At 47.8% G+C, this 22,435-nt stretch overlaps 8 protein-coding genes across 8 annotated transcripts; 3 read left to right on the forward strand and 5 right to left on the reverse strand.

The window, feature by feature from the left end:
* Window positions 1-1,343: 1,343 nt before the first annotated feature.
* On the forward strand, window positions 1,344-2,898 carry EV420DRAFT_1744839 (uncharacterized protein; the record flags this gene model as incomplete). Its single annotated transcript, XM_060480109.1, has 4 exons — window positions 1,344-1,910; window positions 1,975-2,008; window positions 2,230-2,702; window positions 2,734-2,898. 4 exons carry the CDS (start codon window positions 1,344-1,346, stop codon window positions 2,896-2,898), a joined length of 1,239 nt encoding a protein of 412 aa, XP_060335588.1.
* A 786-nt stretch (window positions 2,899-3,684) lies between these two features.
* Window positions 3,685-5,144, forward strand: EV420DRAFT_1618320 (uncharacterized protein; the record flags this gene model as incomplete). Its single annotated transcript, XM_060475327.1, has 12 exons — window positions 3,685-3,751; window positions 3,778-3,886; window positions 3,938-4,010; window positions 4,061-4,084; window positions 4,141-4,238; window positions 4,285-4,342; window positions 4,383-4,442; window positions 4,504-4,561; window positions 4,620-4,787; window positions 4,842-4,929; window positions 4,977-5,017; window positions 5,071-5,144. 12 exons carry the CDS (start codon window positions 3,685-3,687, stop codon window positions 5,142-5,144), a joined length of 918 nt encoding a protein of 305 aa, XP_060335589.1.
* Window positions 5,145-5,393: 249 nt separating this feature from the next.
* EV420DRAFT_1516535 (ras guanine nucleotide exchange factor domain-containing protein) lies at window positions 5,394-10,258 on the reverse strand. Its single transcript, XM_060471946.1, has 10 exons — window positions 9,571-10,258; window positions 8,220-9,519; window positions 7,448-8,164; window positions 7,174-7,392; window positions 6,956-7,121; window positions 6,748-6,901; window positions 6,445-6,693; window positions 6,300-6,389; window positions 6,033-6,249; window positions 5,394-5,981 (listed from the first exon to the last, which is right to left on the reverse strand). The coding sequence occupies exons 1-10, from the start codon at window positions 10,141-10,143 to the stop codon at window positions 5,671-5,673; spliced, it is 3,996 nt and encodes a 1,331-aa protein (XP_060335590.1). The 5' UTR covers window positions 10,144-10,258; the 3' UTR covers window positions 5,394-5,670.
* Window positions 10,259-11,326: 1,068 nt separating this feature from the next.
* On the reverse strand, window positions 11,327-15,079 carry EV420DRAFT_1638027 (P-loop containing nucleoside triphosphate hydrolase protein; the record flags this gene model as incomplete). Its single annotated transcript, XM_060476785.1, has 11 exons — window positions 11,327-11,516; window positions 11,567-11,807; window positions 11,873-12,001; window positions 12,051-12,253; window positions 12,306-12,708; window positions 12,761-12,857; window positions 12,911-13,075; window positions 13,126-13,972; window positions 14,025-14,605; window positions 14,655-14,794; window positions 14,845-15,079. 11 exons carry the CDS (start codon window positions 15,077-15,079, stop codon window positions 11,327-11,329), a joined length of 3,231 nt encoding a protein of 1,076 aa, XP_060335591.1.
* On the reverse strand, window positions 15,080-16,620 carry EV420DRAFT_1760494 (CobW domain-containing protein). Its single transcript, XM_060480624.1, has 7 exons — window positions 16,547-16,620; window positions 16,411-16,494; window positions 16,292-16,358; window positions 16,231-16,240; window positions 15,885-16,183; window positions 15,789-15,835; window positions 15,080-15,741 (listed from the first exon to the last, which is right to left on the reverse strand). The coding sequence occupies exons 1-7, from the start codon at window positions 16,567-16,569 to the stop codon at window positions 15,156-15,158; spliced, it is 1,116 nt and encodes a 371-aa protein (XP_060335592.1). The 5' UTR covers window positions 16,570-16,620; the 3' UTR covers window positions 15,080-15,155.
* On the forward strand, window positions 16,621-18,159 carry EV420DRAFT_1516546 (protein-tyrosine phosphatase-like protein). Its single transcript, XM_060471947.1, has 8 exons — window positions 16,621-16,797; window positions 16,838-16,938; window positions 17,007-17,129; window positions 17,175-17,236; window positions 17,287-17,426; window positions 17,475-17,584; window positions 17,637-17,906; window positions 17,971-18,159. The coding sequence occupies exons 1-7, from the start codon at window positions 16,699-16,701 to the stop codon at window positions 17,737-17,739; spliced, it is 738 nt and encodes a 245-aa protein (XP_060335593.1). The 5' UTR covers window positions 16,621-16,698; the 3' UTR covers window positions 17,740-17,906; window positions 17,971-18,159.
* EV420DRAFT_1618325 (UAA transporter) lies at window positions 17,833-19,290 on the reverse strand (the record flags this gene model as incomplete). Its single annotated transcript, XM_060475328.1, has 6 exons — window positions 17,833-17,891; window positions 17,944-18,083; window positions 18,137-19,064; window positions 19,115-19,139; window positions 19,187-19,226; window positions 19,277-19,290. 6 exons carry the CDS (start codon window positions 19,288-19,290, stop codon window positions 17,833-17,835), a joined length of 1,206 nt encoding a protein of 401 aa, XP_060335594.1.
* A 626-nt stretch (window positions 19,291-19,916) lies between these two features.
* On the reverse strand, window positions 19,917-22,093 carry EV420DRAFT_1263390 (permease for cytosine/purines, uracil, thiamine, allantoin-domain-containing protein; the record flags this gene model as incomplete). Its single annotated transcript, XM_060467168.1, has 9 exons — window positions 19,917-20,161; window positions 20,219-20,394; window positions 20,454-20,499; window positions 20,554-20,764; window positions 20,826-21,217; window positions 21,284-21,439; window positions 21,494-21,645; window positions 21,704-21,864; window positions 21,923-22,093. 9 exons carry the CDS (start codon window positions 22,091-22,093, stop codon window positions 19,917-19,919), a joined length of 1,710 nt encoding a protein of 569 aa, XP_060335595.1.
* Window positions 22,094-22,435: the final 342 nt, after the last annotated feature.

Raw genomic sequence — 22,435 nt, forward strand, 5'->3', positions numbered from 1 at the left:
AATCTGAGGTGCGAGCGCGCAAATTGCATTCTATTCGGATGTCACTTACGAATCGCAGACTTGGCGTAACCCTTAATGAATAATTGCAGGACATCCGCGCGGTTCACTGTGAACGGGCTTCACGTACTTCCATCCGTCGGAACAGATCTGTAGCAAGCTAACATCGGAGTAGCTACCTCCGGTGTCATCATCCATGATGATCGGTTTTCGCTTTGCAAGGTTGGGGGGATGGGAAATTATTTACGCGTAAATTGAGGAACACCCGTCCATCTTTAAATAAACAATTAGCACACCAATCCAACAATGAATAAATCACTTTTCGACTGTAACATTACAGGTACTCCAAATGCACTGTATGCTGCGCATCAAAAGAAGATACTTAACAGAACTCCAGTACCACAGACCTGGTGAAAGCCTCCCACGGGCATGAAATTGCAGTAGAGACAGGAAAGTAAGAAAGGATCGCTGGCAGAACAAAGCAATGGCACGAGGCTAGTACTATCGATCGGCCAGAAGTGTCAATTTTGGTGCTTTTCGCTCCCCTCCTGCCGCAATTCTTCACCGGGACACCTAATTCTTTTATTCTGTGTAGTTTAACTAGAGGGGACCCGTAAAGGCTCGAAGAACACTTATTGAGGTAGCATGGTATCTTTATGATATATCATTCATCGAAGTCTGATGCGGCAAGTCAAGCAAACTAGTACTCCCTTTCGATGCCACGATGCCCGTTCAACATTGACATTCCTAGTGAAAAGACCACTCACACGCATTGTTACAGTTCATAGTCTTTGAGCAGCTCATAATTGCCATGCGTAGAGTCTATGTATCTTTGACTAGCTTCGCAAACTACTTTACTTCCCTTAATATGGGATTTTTGGGGTCTCCAACTGGCCCCGTTTTCCGGGGTTTCCCACCTTGCCTCCCAGAAGCCGCATTATACCTGGATTTTTTCCTCCAGCAGTCTGTCGAAGCCGGAAGCCTTTTTCCTCCTGTTTGAGTGATTTTCATCCACAAGCGGGCTTGACTCGTTCAACTCGGCATTCGGCATGGCTAGATCCCTCCGACGTCCCGTACCATCCAAAATCCGCACAAGAATTAAAATTGTCGAATTTCCGGGGCAAAATTCATCATACATGAGCGCATAAATGGGTCCAAAAACAGGGTTCAGGGCCTATCGGGGCTCTGTAAGGATTATCCGGAGTCGTCCCGTTCATGCGGGGGCAGCGACAGCCCAGACACGTGATTACCAAAGCTGGTGGCCGGCCCTTTGTCCTTCCTTGCTGCAGTCAACAGTCACCAGTCTTAAGTTCTCTCTTCCTGCCCAGTCCTGGTTTATCATTCCTATGGCTCCTTACCGAAGTCTGATGGAGACGGAACTGCTTCCCATGTTATACACGGATCCCGCAGGTCTCAGCTCCTCTATAATCACTAAGCGTCAGGCGGATCTCCTTGACACTGTGTCCGACGATAAGAAGAAGGATTGGGAATTCACGGCATCCACCGATTCGTCGTTATCCAATGATATGCTGTGCGCTCTAGACGATGACCTCTCGAATAACCCTGCGTTCTCCCAGCTATATCTCGAATACGGCGCCGATATCAGAAAAGTTTATGAGAAAAGACTAAGCAATTCTGACGACAATGGAGACGAGCACCACAATACGTACTGTGAGGCTGTCGTTGACCGCTTTGCTGGCTCGATTGTAGACTGCGTCCGAGACACGACCATGCGTTTACTCCCAGATTGTTCACCGTTTCACGCAACACTCAAACCTTATTCTATTAGCCCCACACTCGTCGTCGTCCCCGATTACACACTTTTTTTCCGTGATCGCTCTACATCTCTTCCGGTCGGTGTCGCGTTCTTCTTGGGGAAGACAAGGGCCCACTCCTACTGTTTCCTGCCGCCAGTGAGCTCATAACGCGAATTGAAGCTGTTGGGAGCATAGAGTTAGACTATCCATATGATGTAAGTTATTGGGACAATTGGTGGACCCTTATCAACAAGGTCAGTTTCCATGTTTTCTCATTACAATGAGTCGATGAGTTGGTAATGGTTCATAGGCTGCCCTATATATGACACACGTGGATTCTTGTGGTGCTGATACACTTCTCTACTATTCCGTTAACGCATTTATCACTATTCGCCGACAACGGAATGGACCCGCGGAGCCAGATCACCTCTTTATCGATCTGAAAGGAAATTTTCGACGTGGATCCCTTGGGCAGCAATTCCGCCCATTGGGAACGTGGGCCTCCAACGCGTCGGTAGACTCTTCCCGCAACCAGATGGTGGTTACCAGCCATACGTTCATTTACATGATATGTTTTTGGCATCGTCCATAATCACCGCTCTCGCTTCGAACTCGGACTATGCTACCGACTTTCCGTCACTGGAGCGCTTCCGAAATCAACGCCGCCCGCAACCAGCAGCCAGGAAATCCGATTTGTATGATGTACATGGACGAAAACATGATATGCCTTTGTACTCCTCTCAGTCCTCAGAATCTGATGGCTTGACGCACGATCCAACCTACAACCTCTCCCAAGATTCCCCTGCCACTTCTGCATCTCTTTCGCCCGGTACTAGGGCTCTATCGCGTGCAACCTCAATCTTCAATGTACTTCATGGATGCGGAGGTGTATCTATGCTCGCAAACTTCTACTGGAGAGTTCAAATGCGCCGTAGGCACAGCAGCTGTGTATGTCTGGCTCCTTTCTCTTCATGGACAGGACATCGACATCGAGTCTAGTCTTGGGAGTAGTTCAGATGGAGACACATACCTGGTTGGCGTACGTGGGAGCAACAAAAAGCTTGTTCTCAAAGTCTTTTCTTTCACTGCGTTTGGCCAGGCTGAGTTCTGTGCCTACATGGCCTATGAAGGATTTACAAGGTAGTATCATACCAGTATGCTATGGGTTTGGTTATATGTCTGAGGAACAACCTTGGATCCTATTGGAGCATATCGAAACCCTAACATCCCGTGCATCTCTGACTTGAAGCGCATGAGCCGCCCCTATCAGTAATGCGTATCAACTTCCATGTCATATTACAAGGGTAAAATCATGCATGCGGTCAAGGTCTTACATCAACTCGGTTACATGCATGGCGATGTGTTTAACAACATTGTTAATGAGGACCCTGTCATCATAGACCTGATGAGAGTTAGGACGCACCGCTGTCACGGGGACTCTTGTTTGGAAATAGAAGATGTGCGGGTGTATCTCGGCTTGACACATCGGGATGCTGACTTATGGTCGATGGTGGTAAGGCCATGTCGTGATCAAGAACCTGGAATGTTTGTTACCGGTAAACCTCACAGCCCTAAACTCTCGCAGGGCATAAAAGCATAATATATGATCCCTTCTTCTTCATTCCCTTTATGTGTAAAACGTCCCTTTATTCCCCTGCAACTGTTTAACTACTTCCTTCGGATAATAAGTACTCTTTCATCTCAAAACCCTCATGATATTCATTGTAGGATACCTCATTATCGCAGACCTCGCTCGTGTCAGATTTTATTCCGTTCCTCAAACAGATCTCTTTCATTTGTTTTCTAGTATAAACAATAGTGAACGTATCAACCCATTTCGACTACCGCTTGGGCCCCGAAGGTCGTCACCGGTCCGTTGTATCATAACTTCGTGTCGTCTGACCGTCACCTGCTCTAGGGATATTTAAGAATGCCAGCGAGTAGGCCTCTAAACCAACGTCATGTTGTCCATCTTTCAGCTATCATTTGGTGTGCTGGTACTTTTTGCCAATACTTTGGGCAGCTCCGAGTCTAGACGCGTTGAAGTTTGACTGGGATGCCATTAAATATGTATATGCTTTCGGAGACTCTTATAGCTTCGTTCAAGGGACAGCAGGTCATGCTAATTTTAGGTAAAGCTGTCTTTACCTGAGAATACCTCCACTGACTGTGAGCCCACATAGCTTTATTGGAGACGCGCTCCAATATTCCTTTTCCCCCGAAGAGCTTCTATCAAACGACATAGTCCCAAAGAATGTACGGTCTATCTTTTTCCATTCTGCAGGTGTTGATAGACACGTCAACAGACTAGCTCCGAAGGTTCAAATTGGGTGATTACCCTACAACAACAATATGGAAGCTAACATCTCATACTAAGCGTTCCAAGCTCGAATTCCTTACCGGATGCTTCAGTGGTTCTCCTGCTGCCTGCGATAAACAACTTTGGGATTTCGCTTTCGCAGGAGCGGATATTGATGCAGATTTGTTAGTAGGACCTAATGCCAGTCCACATATACTGATTTTGAGCTAGGCTCCCTCGTCATCATGATTTTACGGTTCCACTTGTTGACCAAGTAAATCAATGGGTTGTATATGCTTCTGGAAGCTATTCAACACCCTCCCTGGGAGACACTGACAGCCTGGTGGATAGGAATCAATGATACAGGAGATACGGTGGACAATCATACCGTGAGTTTCTTCCCTTCACTATGCCCTTGTAAAGTCTTGCCGCGCTCCTTGTATCTCTCAGATTACAGATATAAACGCGTTCTGGGAAACAGAAATGCAGTCCTATTTCCAGGGCCGTAGTAGGTGACCATTTCTTTCTTCCTACGGATCTGGTAATATTTTGATTATAGCAATCAGCATATGACAATGGCTTGAAACAACACCTTTTCATTAACGTCCCTCCCGGCGAGCGATCTCCTCTCGCCAATACAAACGTCACGAAGGCAGGGATTCTCAAAAGTCACGTCGACAGCTACAATACTGCCCTGAAAAATCATGTGCAGCTCTTCACACGCCGAAACCAAGGTATAATGGCTTCTAGTCACATAGGGAAATACCCTTTGAAGCACTTAAGTATAGGCGCGGTCACCTCCATATTCGACGCAAACGCATGGTTCAACTACGTCTTGGACCATCGTGCTAGCTATGGATTCAATGACGTGACTGGGTGAGCACCTCCACAAAACGAGGTTGATTTGTTAATGATCACTGTAGCTACTGCACCTGCGCCAATCCTGTAGGATACTTTTGGTACAGTGAGTCTGGCCCGTCCATGCAATCCGTCAAATTCCATTCATTGTTCCTATAGATAGCGGTCACCCTACAGAAAGAGTGCATCGGTTACTTGCAAAAGCCATCGACGAAAGCCTTCGCACTGCCTAACAACGGAAAATGTACTTCTTCGATTCATGCTGTTTCATACCCTGCTGGTGTGCTATATGTAAAAGAGAGGGAAACGCTTGTAAGCTACGTATCGCTGCCGCATTTCATAACTACCGGACAGGCTGTGTCGGGGATTTCAAACAGCGGCTGTGATTCTCAAAACTGTAAGTTGCACACAAGCAAGGTCTTGAGCGTATCATGCATAAGTTATGACTATTCAATCATCCATCCAGGTTAAAGTATATGAAAGCCTGGCCAATCATAGGCCACCACGCTATGATGCGAGGTTGACTAGATGGCAGTGAGGGTTTGGTTTCGTAGTGCAGTTACCTGTATCCTTGCGTCCGGCACGCCCGAAGGTACCGTGGCATGTAACGATGAGATGAGATGCACAAAAGGATGGTTTCTAGAGCATGTTATTCTACTGTACACAACAAGCATATACAGACCAGTACTGGTACTTAACAATAATACAGAATGCAAAAAACACCGTCCCGTCAATAAAAGCAAAAAAATTATTAACACACTACAAAAATCCGCTCTCTTGAAGTAACCGGGCCATCTTTTCATCCTCTCGCTCCCTAGGCTCCCGCTCCAAGCTGAGAGCCCAGAACATGTCGCTGGTCGCCTTAGTCGTATCATTAAACTGTGATAATGAATCTTCAATGTACTGTTGAATAGCGGGTATTGGCTGGAAGTTAAACGATTGGGCCTGCCAACGTTGGATATCACTAATGACTTCCGAGGCTTTCTGACGCTTTTTGAAATTAACCAGACCGCCTGGTAGATTATCAGGGTTCCCGTCCTGAATAAATTGTAGTGTTGATAGAAATACACCTGGATAGAAGGTTACATACAATAATGAGACATAACGAATAACGATCTCACCAATGAAAGGGACGCAGGGCGGGGTCACGGTCGCCATCAAAGAACGATACTTGTTGAAGTTCTTATTGCTATCAATAGTCATTTCACAGGCCCCAAACTGTGCCAAGTATCGTTGGCTGACTTGCTCCCATGTTCGTTTTAACCGCCGGATGGGTGGCGTGTTCAGTCCAGATGTTATGGCGATCATGGTGGAAAAGTTGTTCAACGTACGACACCGCTAAAAGATTTATTTTAGCTGCTGCAAGAGTATGATGAGGCAGTACATACATCAGCCACGCTAATCAAGTGCTTGACTGTTGAAGCACGGCGTCGGGAGTCATCCTTAGTAAGGATGGAGTCCGCGACCCAGTCTGCGATCTTGATACGAAAGTCAGTTCGTAATTTCGAGCAGCAGACAAGAAACGTAGCCTACTCGATTGCTTGCATGGATTACAGTGGTAATATTATCAGCATTTTCCGTCTTTTGTTCTCGCGCTCGTTGCAAACATTCCATAGGCTTGATACGCTGGAATAGGTCGCTCTCCATTATAGTGAGCTGTCGGGCCAACTCCAAGGGTTCGATATCCGCCAATTTTAGTTTCTTGTTCTGTTTGGGATATATGGGAGGCGGTGCCTGCGTGAGATTAACTGGGACAATTCTGACGCGATCGCCGCCCTTTTGCTGTGAAAGAAGCGCTTAAGCTTTGAATAGAGATTCATTGTTAGTCACACTGACCGCCCTCTCGATGTGAAGCATTAGTTGCTTCGCCGCAGCAAAATGGGACACCTCATCTGACGATATGAACTCCTTCATATGCTGTAGAATGTGCATATCGTCTTTGTCAAGAATATCGTCGTCTAACACCATTGATTTAAATGTGTTCAATACCCTATTTGAGAATAATGAGCTGACAAAATTGATGAGATACAGGCGTGAATTGAACCTCATCTGAATGACACGCTGTTTGTGTGTCGTCCAGTTTTCTAGCTCCTTCGGACTTAGATCTGGTGGTGGCTGTATCCTGAAGCGCTGAACAAGTAAATCGAACAGCTCGTCTACCGTCGTAAAGGACTTGAAGGTCATCATGAAGGCTTTGATGAAGGCACGATCTGATGTAAAAGCCATCAGTATATGATACCTTGACCATATAATCTTACATACCGGCTTGTTCATGAGCTGTTAACCGTTCCACCAAGGCGGGTACAGTCCCTCCGCGAACGGAGTTGTCGGGATCGATCAAAATCTCCGCTGGATCGTACTTAGGAAGCAGATACCACGGTGTTTCGGGAGGCTCAGGTGGCGGCGGCTCAGGTGCTTCTCTGTACTCATCACCCAAAAGTCCCTTGAGGTCCTTCTTCCGCTGAGTCTTGAGCGGTTGCACTGAAAATCATAATTTAGACAGATGGACCACTAAGATATCAAGGGAGAGTCTCACTTTCGTCATAGAACGGACTGGGCTCATCATGCGGGAATGTAGACAGCACCTCTTCGACTTCATATCCGACCACGGTCTCTTCTGTTGCTTCAGTCAGGGAATTACCATTCGTAGAGATCGCAACGGAGGCATTTGGTGTATGTTGAGTTCTTGGATAGCTGGCGCGGTCTGCAGCCGGCGCCCTGCTAAACGCATATCCCATGTCGACCACGTCGTCCCCAGGGGTCTCATATTCGCCAGGCAAAGGCGACGCTGGACACGCGGAACCTCCAGAACCTCCGAGCTGGGTGTCAATGACGCTTAAACGCGACATGCGCCATTCAATTGACCCATTGTAGTCACCCTGTCCAATTTCTGCCTGGTCATGACCAATCGACAAAAGGTCATCGAGAGATTGTTGGACAACAGCCAAGTTAGCCTGGATCGAGGCCGAGATCAGGTCTGCATCGTCGAAGACCGCCTGAGGGTCTTCTTCCCGCCACGACTGAGACGCCAAAAATAAGGCCGCGGCATCATCATATAGCGCTTGCACAGCACATTCTAAGGTCCGAACGAGTAATCGAGCGTTGATAACACTCTGAACATACAAATCGTTTGGAGCATGATTTGACTCTTGCCGTATTCCGTCGATATCGACATGACGCGCAATATGAATGTTTGTGACAAAAGAAAGGAATGACGACACATGCACGATGAAGTCTTTCGTCTCCGATCGAACTGACAGGACGCAGATCAGTACAATTGTCTTTGCAGATCACGAAATCACAAATACCTGCACCGAAATCCAGTGATTTTAAGGTGGTGCCGAGCTGGACAAACTGATAATTCAGTTGAGCCACATGGGATCCGACTTCATTTGCAACTTCGGTGCTTAAAACTTTCTGCGGATTCTGTTCATCAGCGTCAAGCGATACCCAACCGAAACCTTTCCAGGTCCCTGCTGCGCCGGCTCCCACGAGGCCCAAACCGATGTTAGCGGTGGAGAAGACTCCATATAATCGCTTGTCCGGCTTCGTTTCCGAAGCCGCCGACGAACGGTTTCTTTGTACCTCCAACACAAACGATATGACAGCGCGTTCGAGTTCATCCGCATCAACCTCGATGCGATTCAAAGTATCTGACAGCGATGAACCTGAATCGTATTGCATAGCACGTGCCGACAGCACGAGGCGAGATAATGTCGCCGTTACTTTTCGTTGAGCGGGCTTCAGTGGAGAAGGAGTTGACTGTGCGGCTTTGATTTCACGCTCATGGGCGCTTCGGGGGAGGACGTGGTTCGGTATTTGACCAGTAGGGATGGCAGATACGTAAAGGAGATTTCGAACCGCCAAAACAACGGCGTGAATCATGTCGTCCATTTTCCGATCGTCCTCTGTTCTGCGCATAATACCATTCAACTGGATGTTATCTACTACCGCTTGGATAGCATTCTTCGCAGTTGCGGATAAATCCGTCAAAATTTCGGGAGGTGGGGGAGCCAATGCTTTCTGAAGCAACTGGGCTATTCGTTCGGCGCCTGTGAGTTCCATAACAAGAGAATCGACGTAAGCTGGTTGCTGCACCGGCCCAGAATGTCCGTTCGTGTCTGACCGAAAATTACGCGCATTATCCAAGGGTTGAATGTCGGAGCTGTCGGAGAATACGCTGAACCTATTCGTATCTCCTGGCTGAAAAGACTGGGGCCGCGGGACGGAAGACGTGGTATGTGATGGCTGAGTCGGTGTTTTGGAAGAATGAGTCCGGGGTATCTCTGGTCGCGTCCACTGAACGCTGCCATCGACTTTGTTATAGTAGAAGTAGGACATCCCATCGTCGGCAAGCTTCTTGACCCATGGTTCCGGTGTACCCGTGCGACGAGGGAGTCCAAACCCTGCCATATTGCCAGCAGTGTCGGAGTCACTGGCGGCAGGTTCGAACGTGTTGTTAGAAGCAAATGCTAGTCGCGCACTTGTACCGGAACGCGAACTGGCCTGCGACGTGAGTGCAGCTAGATCGGTGTCCGATATTTCGTCCTCTGTTTCCTGCGGGAGGTCGCGAGACTGCTGGCCAGTTTTCGTATTAACATAGAATATCTGATTATGCTTAGTCGTTATTGCGACGGTAGAGAAGTGTTGTTCTCTTACCTGTCCATTAGGATCTACTTGTGGCATCCAGAAGTCGCTGGACGAGCCGGCCGTCTCCCACATTGAATTTGCTAGGTCGTCCACTCCGCTCCCAGCCCCGTTCAACTCACTGTCCAGCCATTCCTCGTTATCTGACTGCGATCCCCTCATCATGGCGTGTGATATGTCGACAACGGAATGGCGCTGGTTGCTATTCCCTGAGGTATCCGTGTTCGAGAAATCAGATCCACTAAGCGCCAGCTCTGCATCCTCCTCCGAAATGATGGTCACATAATTTGACGGGAACCAGCCTCTCTCTTCCCTGAGTAGGCCATCCCACCATCCCGAGGCTTGTTGCGTCAAGACCTCGATGATATCGTTTCTCCGAAACGACAGTGCTGATGCGTCCTGGGCATCGTAATCATAGAGAGCACGACAGTATAACACAGGGAAGTCTTCAAAAATTTCCTGGTCTTGCATCTGAGCCGACTGGGACTGGGAGGAAGTACCGACAGCCGCCGAAGAGGATTGGGTCGAGTTAGGCAGAAAAGAAGCGTGGTGGCCGCCGAATATAGGGGCCGCGACCGCTGCCATTCAGCGCTGGTACCACTGCCAGGGCCAAGCAGCCGACGACGAGATTATTAGGTGTAAAAAGAGAAATATGAGGACTTGCTAGCACGGACGTGAGACCGAATATCGAGACCTCATCAACCGCGCATTGGGCGATTATGTAATCCCCCTGATAGAATGAAATTTTGCTTTTTTCCCTGGATTGTCGCATTCTAGCCTCCAAAGGTACAGGAGTACCCAAGGGCCGGATTTTAATTATCTGTTGTGAATACTTGTACGCCCTCATTTCTACCGCTCTGATGACTTCTGTTTCCCCGCAAATCTAACTTTCTTCCGGTCCGAATAGCATCCATGCTCCATGCCTTCTATGCCTTGAACTTGAATATTCACGCGATCTGTTCTTTGATACAGTCCTCCTTTGCAGTCAGGACAGAAAGGGTCCTGGTTCAGTATTTCATACCCGGATTTACGTTAGAAAAGGAACCCGACTGAATCACGTTTCTTACTCACCCGTAACACGAGCTGAGGGCTTGCCGCCCCGAAAGTTCGTTGTCGTCGGATATTGATTGTGTATCCATCAACAGGTCGTAAGGATCTATCAACTCTCTCCGTGAAGTAACCCCGAGACTGGTGCCTTCCCACTCCCGCCTGCCCCCTGGACCTCGCTACAGTATTGTGTTACATTCAGAAGATCGGTCATGCTGCAGTATTGAGAGGGGGCGAGTCAGATCATTGGGTGTGAGCCTTCAGCAAGCATTGATGCTTGTATCCAGTCAAGTCAACCCGAGTCCTCGTGGCCAATATGTGAGAGTGGCCGTCCAATCAATAAAGACGTCAGAAGGTAAGAAACTCTTGAGAAGAGTCAAAGGAAATTTCTTGGAACGGTTCAATAAAATTTGTCGGTCTTGCCAGCCACTTTTAATAAAGCCGACGCATGATCAGTACATGCATCCTGGCGCCATTATCTACGCGTCTAAGTGGCGTTTCGTGCCAAGTTCATCTGTTTACCGACTGGCCTTTGAACAGCACAGCAACGTGCTTTTGTGCTATCGTTTCGAACAGCGCCTACGCAGGGCCACCCCGTCATATAGGACGCATTGGATACATAGCATAGGGATCCCATCAGCTCTACAACAGACCGCGTTATGCGATATGATGATAATAAAATTACACCCAAGGAAGGAGTCTAATCATCTGTAGAGGGCATTTAACGTTTCAACGTCCTTTGTTTCTCTGCGAATTCGACGATCTTCCGGTCCACAAACAGACCTTTGCGATCCCGGACAGCATCCATGTAAGCCTTGGCTATATTCACGCGATCTGCCTTTTCACCCAAATCTTCTAGTTCCTCCTCAGTAGTCGGGACCCAAAAAGGGTCCTGGTCCAACATTTCATACCTGAATGTATGTCAGAAAAGAAGCCCGGCTGAACTTTTCTTCTAACTTACCCGCTGAATATGAGTTGAGGACTTGCTGCCCCGGACGTTCGTTTTCGTATGTCTATCAGCTCGGAAATTAATTTGATAAGCACACTAGAGCCATCATTCTCACCGTCCGCGAACCCAAAGCTCTCCACTACGGGAAGCAACGCCGAGACCGTGAAGAAAGATGTACCTTCTCGCATCTCTTCCGCTACTATCCGTCCCCGGCGCTTTGCAACAACGCCATAAACTTTACCCAAAACGTCCGCTGTGAGAAAAATAAGAGTGAGCCCATCGGATCACGATGTACACAATTCAATCGACATCACTTACTGGATGCTTGTATGTCACAGGTATACATAGCCAGCATCAGCCGAGGGGACCAATCGAGGAGACCATTCCTGCATGCATCTCTGACTGATGTTATCATTGAGCCCGTTACCTGCGCTAATCGGTTCTGTTCTGCTCTTCTTTAGTACCACCCATACATCATTTATTCAAGTAAACGTACCGATCTCTTTGTTAAGCCCTTCTCTGTCGATGGTCAGGTCCTCCAAGAAAAATGCCATCCCTTCAACCGGCTCCGCACAGAGAGGACCTTGGAAAGTAGCCAGTTGAAACCCGGTTTCAATGCAATCATCAAAGTCATAGAGACTCTTGTCGCCATCAACATCAGTTGCTCCTACTCTCGATCTTTCGAGACGCTGTTTGAGTCTATACCAACCAATCGTGAAACCTAGTCACCATCATAAGGAGGCGGACGTACGATCGTATTGATCCCGTCTTCCGCGCATCAATCAGTATGCAAGCGCCTGCTCGCTGAGGACCAAACGTCCATATCCGATCCAAAACACCTCCCCACTCCCCACCAACCTTCATAAGTACATCATTCAGGGTAGGCCAAAATTGCTCTGCTTTTACGGTAGGCTTCCTGAAGATCTCCCCATTCATGTCTACGGAATCCTGGTCTAATTCCTCCGAAGTTGTCGCGGAATCACCGGACCGACGATCCCGTTCCAAGGTCTTCAAGATGAGAAGATTATCCAAAATGAACTCCAGGATCGCCTTGGGAAGAGGACACGCGCGAATGGAAAATGTTGCAATACCTTGTGAACTGGCACCTTTCATTGTACCGCGTGGGCTACCGGACGTTTTTGGCGGAGGCATATCTTGGGAGCAATTAGTCAAAACAAAGATTGACAATGATGACATTACACCGACCTTGACCTTTGACTGCTGTCTCACGGAAAGGAACGATGGGCTTAGACGCCTGGATTTCTACCTTGGCAAATCGTTCACGGAGGTCCTTCAAACATCTCTGCGTGTCCATGTGTTAACCCCAAAACTATGACGCAGATTTCATGCTCTCACCTCTAAGTGTAATTCGCCCGCTCCAACAATAACATGCTCACCCGTCTGTTGTTGGAAAGACTCTACAGACGGGTCCGATTGCACAAGTAATTTCAAACCGCTGATAACCTTGGGCATATCCGCAGGGAGTAGAGATTCTACCGCGACACGAACAATGGGTGGTACCTGGTTTCCCATCAGTATGTCGCGTAACGAACAATTTTTTTCATACTCACAGAACGATCAACACGTCCAAGATTGATCATGAAATATTCTAGCGCCGTGGTATGCTCGAGACCATTTTTACCAGGCGCACATAGAGTGGCGCTTCTCCACACAATCCCTTCTAGGCCTCTGATTGCGAAAGTATTCCCAGCCCGAACAGAATCTACAGCAGTCAATTCCCTACCCATCATCACATAGAGGCCCTCCACAGTCGCCGTCTTGAGATACTTGACGTTATGCGGGTGTGTGGAGGGCAATGAGGCATTATACTTCGGAAGCGCACAGTAAATCGTGGCACCGGTCTTGATGGTGCCAGAATACAGGCGCGCAAAACCCAGTATGATCTCCGAGTTTTGTTTTGGCTCATCGGTGTTGGTATCCCCTGTCCTAGGAGAAATATCAACACCGGACGGCGCCACTTCTGTGCCGCCTTCTGCTTGGCCATGCTGTCGGGCTTCTCGAGCCTCACGGGCTCTTACTCTCATCTCCTCGGCAGTCATGGCTTTCTTTTGATTCTCTGGCAGGTCCTTATCGGATACCGCAAACATCTTGCTGACGAATGCACAGATGTACGCGTCCGAACTATGATCGGCTGTATACAGGTTTTCTTCAAGCTTATTCTTTGGCTGAAGAGGCGGCTCCGGAAGATCTGGGTAAAGCATTTTCGGTATTCGAGTTGCTTGGGCGACTGGGGGAGCCGGTACGACGTCGATCACCGACTGTATGATGCACGTAGACAAAGAAAGCCATTGCGAAAAGATAAGAGAAAGAAGATGCCGAGTATCCTTTGACTTCAGATCGCGAGGAGGAATCTTTAAATTGAGGGCAGAAGTAATCTTGGTAACCTTTTCCATATTCCTACATGAACTCAATCAGCGCATCATATCGTTCGCTGTCGAGATACACGTACGGGTTGAGCACGACAGCATCATACACTGCCCATATATTCTCCAACACGAACTGCACGAATAAAGGCTTTAGAGCGCGCCCACGGAGATGCTTGTAACTGATGACTTTCTTCGTCTTCGGATCCAAGAAGAAATCTCCCCACAGCACCCTGCGAAGATTGGCTTCCTTTATACCGAGCTTCACCGCGTACAGTTGAGCAAATTTCCCGACACGGAAGCCCCATCCATCAATCGCAGACGCGAAAACGACGTTCCCCTTCTCCGGTGCAAAATAAATGTCTTCGTCATCTTTCTCCTGGAATTCGTCGTCGTCATTGATAGTAGCTTCGGTCTCATCGATGTGGGTCTCCTTCTTTGCTGCCAACCTACGCTCTCGTTCTTCCCGCCAGCGGAGATCGTCCTCCATCCTCTCTCCAGCGAAAAAGTCGCCCATGACAGCATTGACCTGTTCAATTAGCCGGGATAGATGATGGTAGGCTTCCACCGGCGCTAGCTGGAGCTCTGTTATCAAGCGGTCAAACTTGTTGATAACCAACACAGGCTTGAGTCCGTCTTTCCACGCTTGCCTAAGCACAGAAATGGTCTGCCCGCCTTTAGCTAGTGGACTAGGTAGAAATGAAGAAATCACATACTTGTGTGCACACGCCTTCTACGACATCGACCAATATGAGTGCACCATCGCAAAGGCGAGATGCAGTAGACACTTCGCCAGAAAAATCGACGTGACCAGGAGTATCGACCATATTTATAATGTAGGATAGCGGTGTTCTTTCTGAGCACGTTCGTCACGTATTTCATGAATATAGCAGCATAGAGGCGCACCTCCACTTTCATTTCGCCCCATGACTTGAAATTTCAGGGAGACAGCGCTGCTCTCCATCGTGATTCCTCGCTCTTGCTCATCCTCTCGACTGTCCAAGTACCGCATCTTTCCAGCCATCCGTGATGAAATAATGTTGTTCGCCGCCAAAAGCGAATCCATAAGAGTCGTCTTTCCATGGTCAACGTGACCTAGTGTCGTGATGATACGAACATTTTGAGGATCTGGAACTTCCATGACGGAGTAGGAAAAGATGTAAATGATGTAAATGATGTGGCTGTGTACATCATTAAAAATTTAAAGTACTAGTTCGTCAATTTAGTACGATGCCCTCAAGGCTCTTTCTAACAACAGAATCTAATCCTTTCCCAATGAACACAAGCTTCCCCTGCTCAGGAACACCGACGACTTCCTCCTCTACTCGCGACATATCGTACATACTCCGAACACCCTGCAACACATATTGATCACCCGTATCGGTCATGACAAGTCCTTTGCAACGCAAAACTTGAAGCTCCGAAGACTGGGTCCCTTCAGGGAGTCGATTCTCCCACAGCACCGAGCGAATCCAGGCATCTAACTTATCCATTTTCTCCTGGCTGAGTGTAGGGCAAGTCACCTGAATACTCGAAATTCCCCGGAGTTCGTAATGGGTTTGCTCGGGATGATCATGGTCGGCATGATTGACGCTGTGGTCATGTTCATGAATAGGGAACTTGGGACGAGTAGAATATGCTTCGATGTTTACAATACTCCCCACATCAACCTGACCTCGCACGGTTTTGTACAAAGGCGCTGCTGGGTTGATTCGGCGTACGGTGGATTCGACGTGAGTGATTTCGGTAGATTTGACCAAGTCAATTTTATTTAGAAGGATGACGTCGGATCCCGCAATTTGCCTGTAAAATATGAGAAGAAAGGCACCTCAGATACCTAAGCAACGCACCGTATACTTTCTCCAACTTCGTCTTCAGTGGTGTCTTCCTCCATTTGCTACGAATATCGTAAAATTTCACGCGTCAGGTAGCATGCAGAGACTTACTTTCTGGCCAAAGCAAGCATCCACCACGCATACAACACCATCAAGCACAATATCCTTGCCCACTCCTAAAGCAAATTCCTCATTTTGCCAGAACATGGACGCAATCGGACCAGGGTCGGCTAGCCCAGTCGTTTCCAGCAATATGTAGTCAAAGGCACCCTTGCGCTGCATCAACTTCTCGATGGCTGCGATGCCTACGTCTTTGATGCTGCAGCAGAGACACCCGTTCGCTAGCTCGAGAAACTCTTCCGAGGCTTCGGCAGTTGGGTCGTCGGGGGAAGATACGTTGATGGTTTTTGCTAGAAGATGGCTGAGTGTAATGTAGGAACCTTTATGTATTGCAAACCTTCAATATCCTATTCCTCAGTTCAAGTCGAAAGGTGGACAGCCAACATGATGCGACTTACAGCGGTGTCTCCAAATTCATTCATAATGACAGCGATACGATATCCATGCCGTTCGGTTAAGATCCGCCTATTCGTCTATCAGACAGGCAGACAACTAAGGAGTAATTTCGGCAACGTACTTGAGCAACGTCGATTTTCCTGCGCCTAGAAATCCACAGATAATTGTTAGCGGTACCTTGTTGTTATCGTGCTCAACAAGCATCCTAGAAACAATATAAATGACTAGGTGCGCCACAGAAGGAAGAAGGGTCGTACGGTATCTCGTCGTCGAGGTCCATGGTAGGTGGCAGATGGTGGAAGACGGAAGAAGGCTTGTGTTTGTAATAAAAGTCACAACGCGTCCGAGTCGGTCAGGGTCCTTCCTCTTAACCGCCAAGCGCCTCTTCCTCTTTCCTTACCCTTCACTTATGGACATGAACTACTCAAACCGACCTCTGTCAGAGGAGCAGCTCCGCAACGTTATCCAGGGCCCTGCCGACGTCGAGTGGAGGTATGTTGTTTCGCAATCTCACCTGGCCTCATTAACGGTCCTTTGCCAGGTATGAGATGCGGCGTGAATGTCAGGAAATCCTTCCAGGTCTCTTGCTAGGCCCCTTTGTCGTTTCTAAATCTTTCGATACTCTCAAGGCGCTGCAAATAACACACATGTAATGTGCTTGTCCTGGCCCGTGTCTCTGCAGATGTTGAGCTGATGAATCATACTTTCGTTTCTCAGTGTGTGTATACGCGACGTGAAGGAATCGTTCTCTGTCAAACCGCGTTTTCCGGATCACTTTCAATACATTGTGCTGGATGTCGAAGACAGCGAGGAGCAGAATCTGATCCGCCTCTTTCCTCGGTACGTCTAGCCTTGTTCTTCTCGACACTCCTGTTTATTTCTTAGAGCTAAACAGTTCATCGATGACGCGATCTCTAGAGGAGGCAAGGTTTTAGTCCATTGCAACGGCGTGTATTCCGTCTGGGACTTTCATTTATTCGTCTAATCTATTTATTAGGTGGCATTAGCATCTCCCCTGCTTTTGTAGTGATGTTCGTGATGCAACACTACCAACTTTCATGGGAGGATGCCCTTCACATGGTACAGAATCGACGTTATTGTATCTCTCCAAATGGTGGGTTCCTGACCCAACTCAAGGTATGCAATCCCAGGCTGTGATTTGATCATCGATTTAATATCATGCAGGAATACGAAGCAATCTACCGAGCAAACCAGGCGGTGTCCTCCTATCCCACTCGTAATAATGGAGTATCACGAAGGAAGAGAGAACAGAACGACGACGGTGATGATTCGGGGTAAATCATCTCTCGATATTAATGCCCATCTGAACTGACCCAATCGTGATAGGGACGAAGATCGAATGGATCGTAAACGAACGCTAGTCGATAACAACGGTAGCATCGCTGCAGCCCATAGCAGCTATGACCCAAACGCAATGGAGATATCGTAGTCGTCGTTTCCCCATCCTTCCTTCGCTATCATTCTTTCTGTGTATCTCCGATTCCAAAGCCCTAGGTTGCTCCTCTATTTTTGGCATACTTTCCTACAAAGCCTTGATTTTGGGCTTTTCTTTCTCCTCAATCACTCGTTTAGCATGGATATCTGTTTTGCAGTTTAGTAAGTCAAGTTAATGTGCAACAAATATAATACACACCTTTACGTTTGACAAACGCTTCGACAGATATTCCGGCGAATACTATGGCAGCGCCAAGCCACTGTCCAAGTGTGAGAGTGTGCTTATACACCACAACTGACAAAAGCATCGTGAAAAGTTTTCGAGTTAATGTAATAGTTCTGTCAAGCATGTAAGTGTCAAGGTAGCTCGCAAGATTGGAATAAAAGCCTACACAAGAGTGAGAGATCCAAAGTGTTGAAGCGTCTCGAAAATGAATAGCTGGCCTAGAGCACCAGTAAGGGCGAATTGAACCAGAGGGGTCACAATGGACGGGTGCGATCGAATGAAGGCCAGGGCTTCCATCAGCTCACTCTGGCCCCCGGCCGATGGGTGAATGACCGGAATATGAGGGAGCGGGAGTAGCGACAAGAACGTCGTAATCAAGGTGCAGAAAACATTGATCCAAAACATCATCTGTTGGCCTGTAACCTTGTGCCTGGCGAAAATTTCATCCTGAGTAGAGTTGACGGCACCGTCCAAAGCGAGATTGATGAGCAGGTATGTGATTCCTATAATGTTGGCATAGGGCGAGACGTCCTCCAACGCCGTAGATTTGTGTTTGCCCTTGCCTTGATCGTTGCCCATGCTCATGAAAACGGTGATTCCAGCCGTGACCATGAACACGACAAGATATTTATGGGGAGCAAAACGACGGCGGTATAACAGAACATTCATGATCATGACAGGAACCAATTTGCACGATTTTCCTAGGACCATCGCGGGATAAGAGATATAAGAAAGAGCAGCGAAACCGAAAGGTGCTGCGGCAGTGATGAAGGCAGAGCATTGGAGATACCGGACGAGGAGTACTTTTCGAGAAAATCGCGTCGATTCTTTGTGACGGACGCTTCCGTTGCGGTGGCGGTGAACATTATTGCTGTGGTGAGCATCGCCATTAGAAACTGCTTTACCGTTCGACGATGGCTGGCTCTTCGGTTCCAGACCTAGGCTTTGGGACAGAGTCTGGGAAGGGTTCCGTCGAAGGAGGATGTATAATAGGGCGGATATAGAGCTCAACGCGCTTTGACAAGTCCCGATAATAATTGCTGACTGGAATTTTGTGGACGAGTCATCTTCTATTGATTTGAACGGAACAGATACTAGACAGCAGTGAGAACAGATTGTTCGGCAAGTGGACAACGACACCTACATCGTTCTTGGGCAATGGCCCAAAGCTAGAAGGGCGTCAGGGAAGGAAGACATCCAAGCCGGCAAGACTCACCAGGAACATAGAGTATACCCCGACAACACACAGGGCTAGCCTATGATAGCACATGAGATGCGTACCAGTGTACCGGGCCCGGATACATACCTTAAGAACGACATGGTATAAGATATAACAACGCGGGTATAACGCTTCCAGCAAAAGAAAAGAGAGAATGTCCCTTGAACAAGGAAACCGGCGAAGGTCAAGGTGGTTTGAGGAAAGCTTAGGATATCAGTGATCCTTGGTGGTGGTTAAGTATAGAGTTCATGGCTGTTCCAGCGACGACGTGTCCGGACGTGTAACCCTAACCTTAAGCGTTTCAAGGTAAAATACCGGCGGCACTTGCCCCAAAGAGGGCCAGACTCGGCACTGCCTTCGCCAAGTTCTGGCAGTTTTCCCTGGGTTTCTCCTGCTTCTCCTGGCAGAAAGTCAGTCTGCTGAAAAATAATGCACTGTGGCTTACTCCATTGTTCCTCCGTTTCAAACCGTAGTAAAGAGCATTTTCTAAAAATTTCAACGAAAGATGTTGCAGGGTAGGTTCTAGCGACGCTGTCAGTGCGATGTCTTGGCATCAGTGAAGCACGAGCGTCATAGATGAGACCGAGACTAACACTACATGAAAGTTTGATATGGGGACCTTTGCTGGTCAGTGAATTTCGCTGTCAGGTTACATATGAGAAAGTTAGGTAGGTATGTACGAACACATGGAAAATATTGCATCTAAAAATTATTTAAATAAAGCATTCTAAAGTGCATGATCTGCCACGTTAGACTTTACTTCACTCACTCCGAGAACGGCCAAGTCCCCTTCTTTCTCAACAGAAGCAGCGTCTGAAGCAACGCTTCCCGCTACATGAGGAACAATGCCCAGTTTCCGTGCCTCCTCCGGTGTGAATGTCCCAAAGTAATCGATCTCGTCGATCTCTCCCAAGTTTCCAGGGGGGAAGATCGTGTTGACGATATAGAATAGGATAAATGCAATACCAAACCCTTTGTGAGAAACCGGATGAGACAACATACTGAAGTGGCCGATCATACCATACTTACCTATGAAGAATGAGCAATAATACATCTGGTACAATGCTCTGGGACCACTTTCGTCTCCGCTCGCAACGTAACTCAGTCCACCAACTGTTGGGGCCCAACCAGCCAGCCACACAGGGATAGTCCTAAGATTGAAACTCCAAGTATAATAGTATGAACCATGGAGATCATAAAGGTCGCTGCGGGTCCAAAGTTAGTGACGTACTGGCCATACCAGCTCATATCCAGACAAATATACCTCAGCTTGACCCGCATTCTTCTGAGCACGTAGTAGTCACAGCACACTTTAGATCAACATGTTAGAACTAGTACATTCGTATTTGTTTGGGCGGGCTCACTGATTCCCATCACCGGCGCAAGGAAAACTGAGAAGGAAGAGAGGACACTAAGAAATGTGTCGGCTCGATTGATGAGCTGCCAGGGTTGGCATATCCATGCAGCAACGAAGGTAATAACAGCTCCTCGGCGGATGTTAATGTAGCGAGGAAACACGCCCGAAAGATCTACGCCTCCAGCCACAGCGTTACCACAAATGTTCTGAAATCCAGACTAATTACCATTAAGTAACCAATTGGAGGACGAATGGCTTTCATCATGTTGTAAGGCTTACCGTCAAAGCGAAGCCAAGCGAAAGGAAGAATACGCCAGCCCTTGCTTTACTGCTTCCTTGTCCAGAGTCCATCATTCGCATAAGGAGGTCGGGAGGATTCCAGTAGAGTTCACCATAGATCTGCTGACACGCAGACGTAACCGTAAGGCCAACAAAACTGACCAAAGTTGCAGTTATGAATAAACTGGAATTCGAACCCCAAACATAACCCCATCTCGACTTGCTGTATCGAGAGAAATCCGAGCCATTGGTCATACCTGCAGCCACGCTACCCACACCGGAATTGATGCAGCTCATGATAATCCATGAGACGGACCATGATGAAGAACTAGTAGCCTGTGGAGAATAGAATACTGGACCCACGCCTTTGGCTACTGACAAGGACCATATCACTAATTAGTATTGGAATCAGTTTCCAGCTACCAGATGATGAAGCCTTTGACTAATTAATTACGCACGCATGCATATCATTCCAGTCGCACAGTATACACTGGTAATTTGGAAGGGCCGGCGAAATTTCTCCGGGGGCAGATACAAAAACGGCAGGGAACAGAGCCAAAAGATGAAGAACCCCACCATATCCGACGCCGTGGCCGGGAAGTCAGCTGGTAAGTCTAGAGAAGCGAGTTAATAATTATCAGAATGAATAAGAACGTAATAAAGCATACGATTCGGCAAGTTTGCAAACTTTGGCATAACCGCAGTAATGCAGACATTTACCAGCTTACCACCGTTCCAGCATTGAATGGCGTTCCAAATAAAGTTGAGCAATACTCGCTGCAAAAGCGGCAGATAACTCCCCCGCATGCCCCATGAGTACCTTTCCGTAGCTGGATCAGGTGCTGGCGTGAATATAATCTAAATCTAGAATGACGTACCGATTTTGAATCGTGAATCCAATGTGCCAACGAAGACCGCACCAAGCGATGACAGTAGAGAAAAATCCAATGACAAAAGAGGAAATTATTGTAACGCCCATGGATTGGCCTACCGATAGTCCGGCTGTGAGATAAGTGTTGGGAATTTGCCATGTCGAGACCTAGCCATGATAGTTGAACATCTATCGGCGAATGTGCAAGAGAAAATCCAGAACATACGTTCAAAGAACACAGTGACCAGTAGCCATAGTACTCCATAAGCCCCCATGTGCGCCGACTAGGAGGCATAGGCACTAAGTCCCGATTGCACCAAGAATCAGTCTTCTCATGCTTTTCTTCGTCGCCATGCAGCTTGACTGCTTCATTTAGTCGGTGGAGAAAACGGGACATGGCTTAGCACGTAGCAGATCCGAATCCGTGAGGTTTGCCGAAGCTCCCAGCTCCCAATATATATTCCAGGATTAGGTACAGGGTCAGATCGCAAGGAACATCAGAGGGTACGTACTTGTTCTTAATTGCTATAGTGGCGAAGGACGAAAGCCGGCAACCGAGCGATAGGACAAGATTTGAACCCGACTTATTTCCGATTTATACCTCCAGAGGACCCAGTTCTTATCACAAAATCGAAGGAAGAGAGCAAAAGGCAGGCAGGATTAAAGCGGCACTTACCTATCATGGTGTGAGCAAGCTTTCCACCAGATAGGAAGGGATTACCCCCGTGGATCTGATTTT

This window comes from Desarmillaria tabescens (assembly GCF_030435595.1).
Source record: "Desarmillaria tabescens strain CCBAS 213 chromosome Unknown EV420scaffold_6, whole genome shotgun sequence".
NCBI classification, from domain to species: domain Eukaryota; kingdom Fungi; phylum Basidiomycota; class Agaricomycetes; order Agaricales; family Physalacriaceae; genus Desarmillaria; species Desarmillaria tabescens.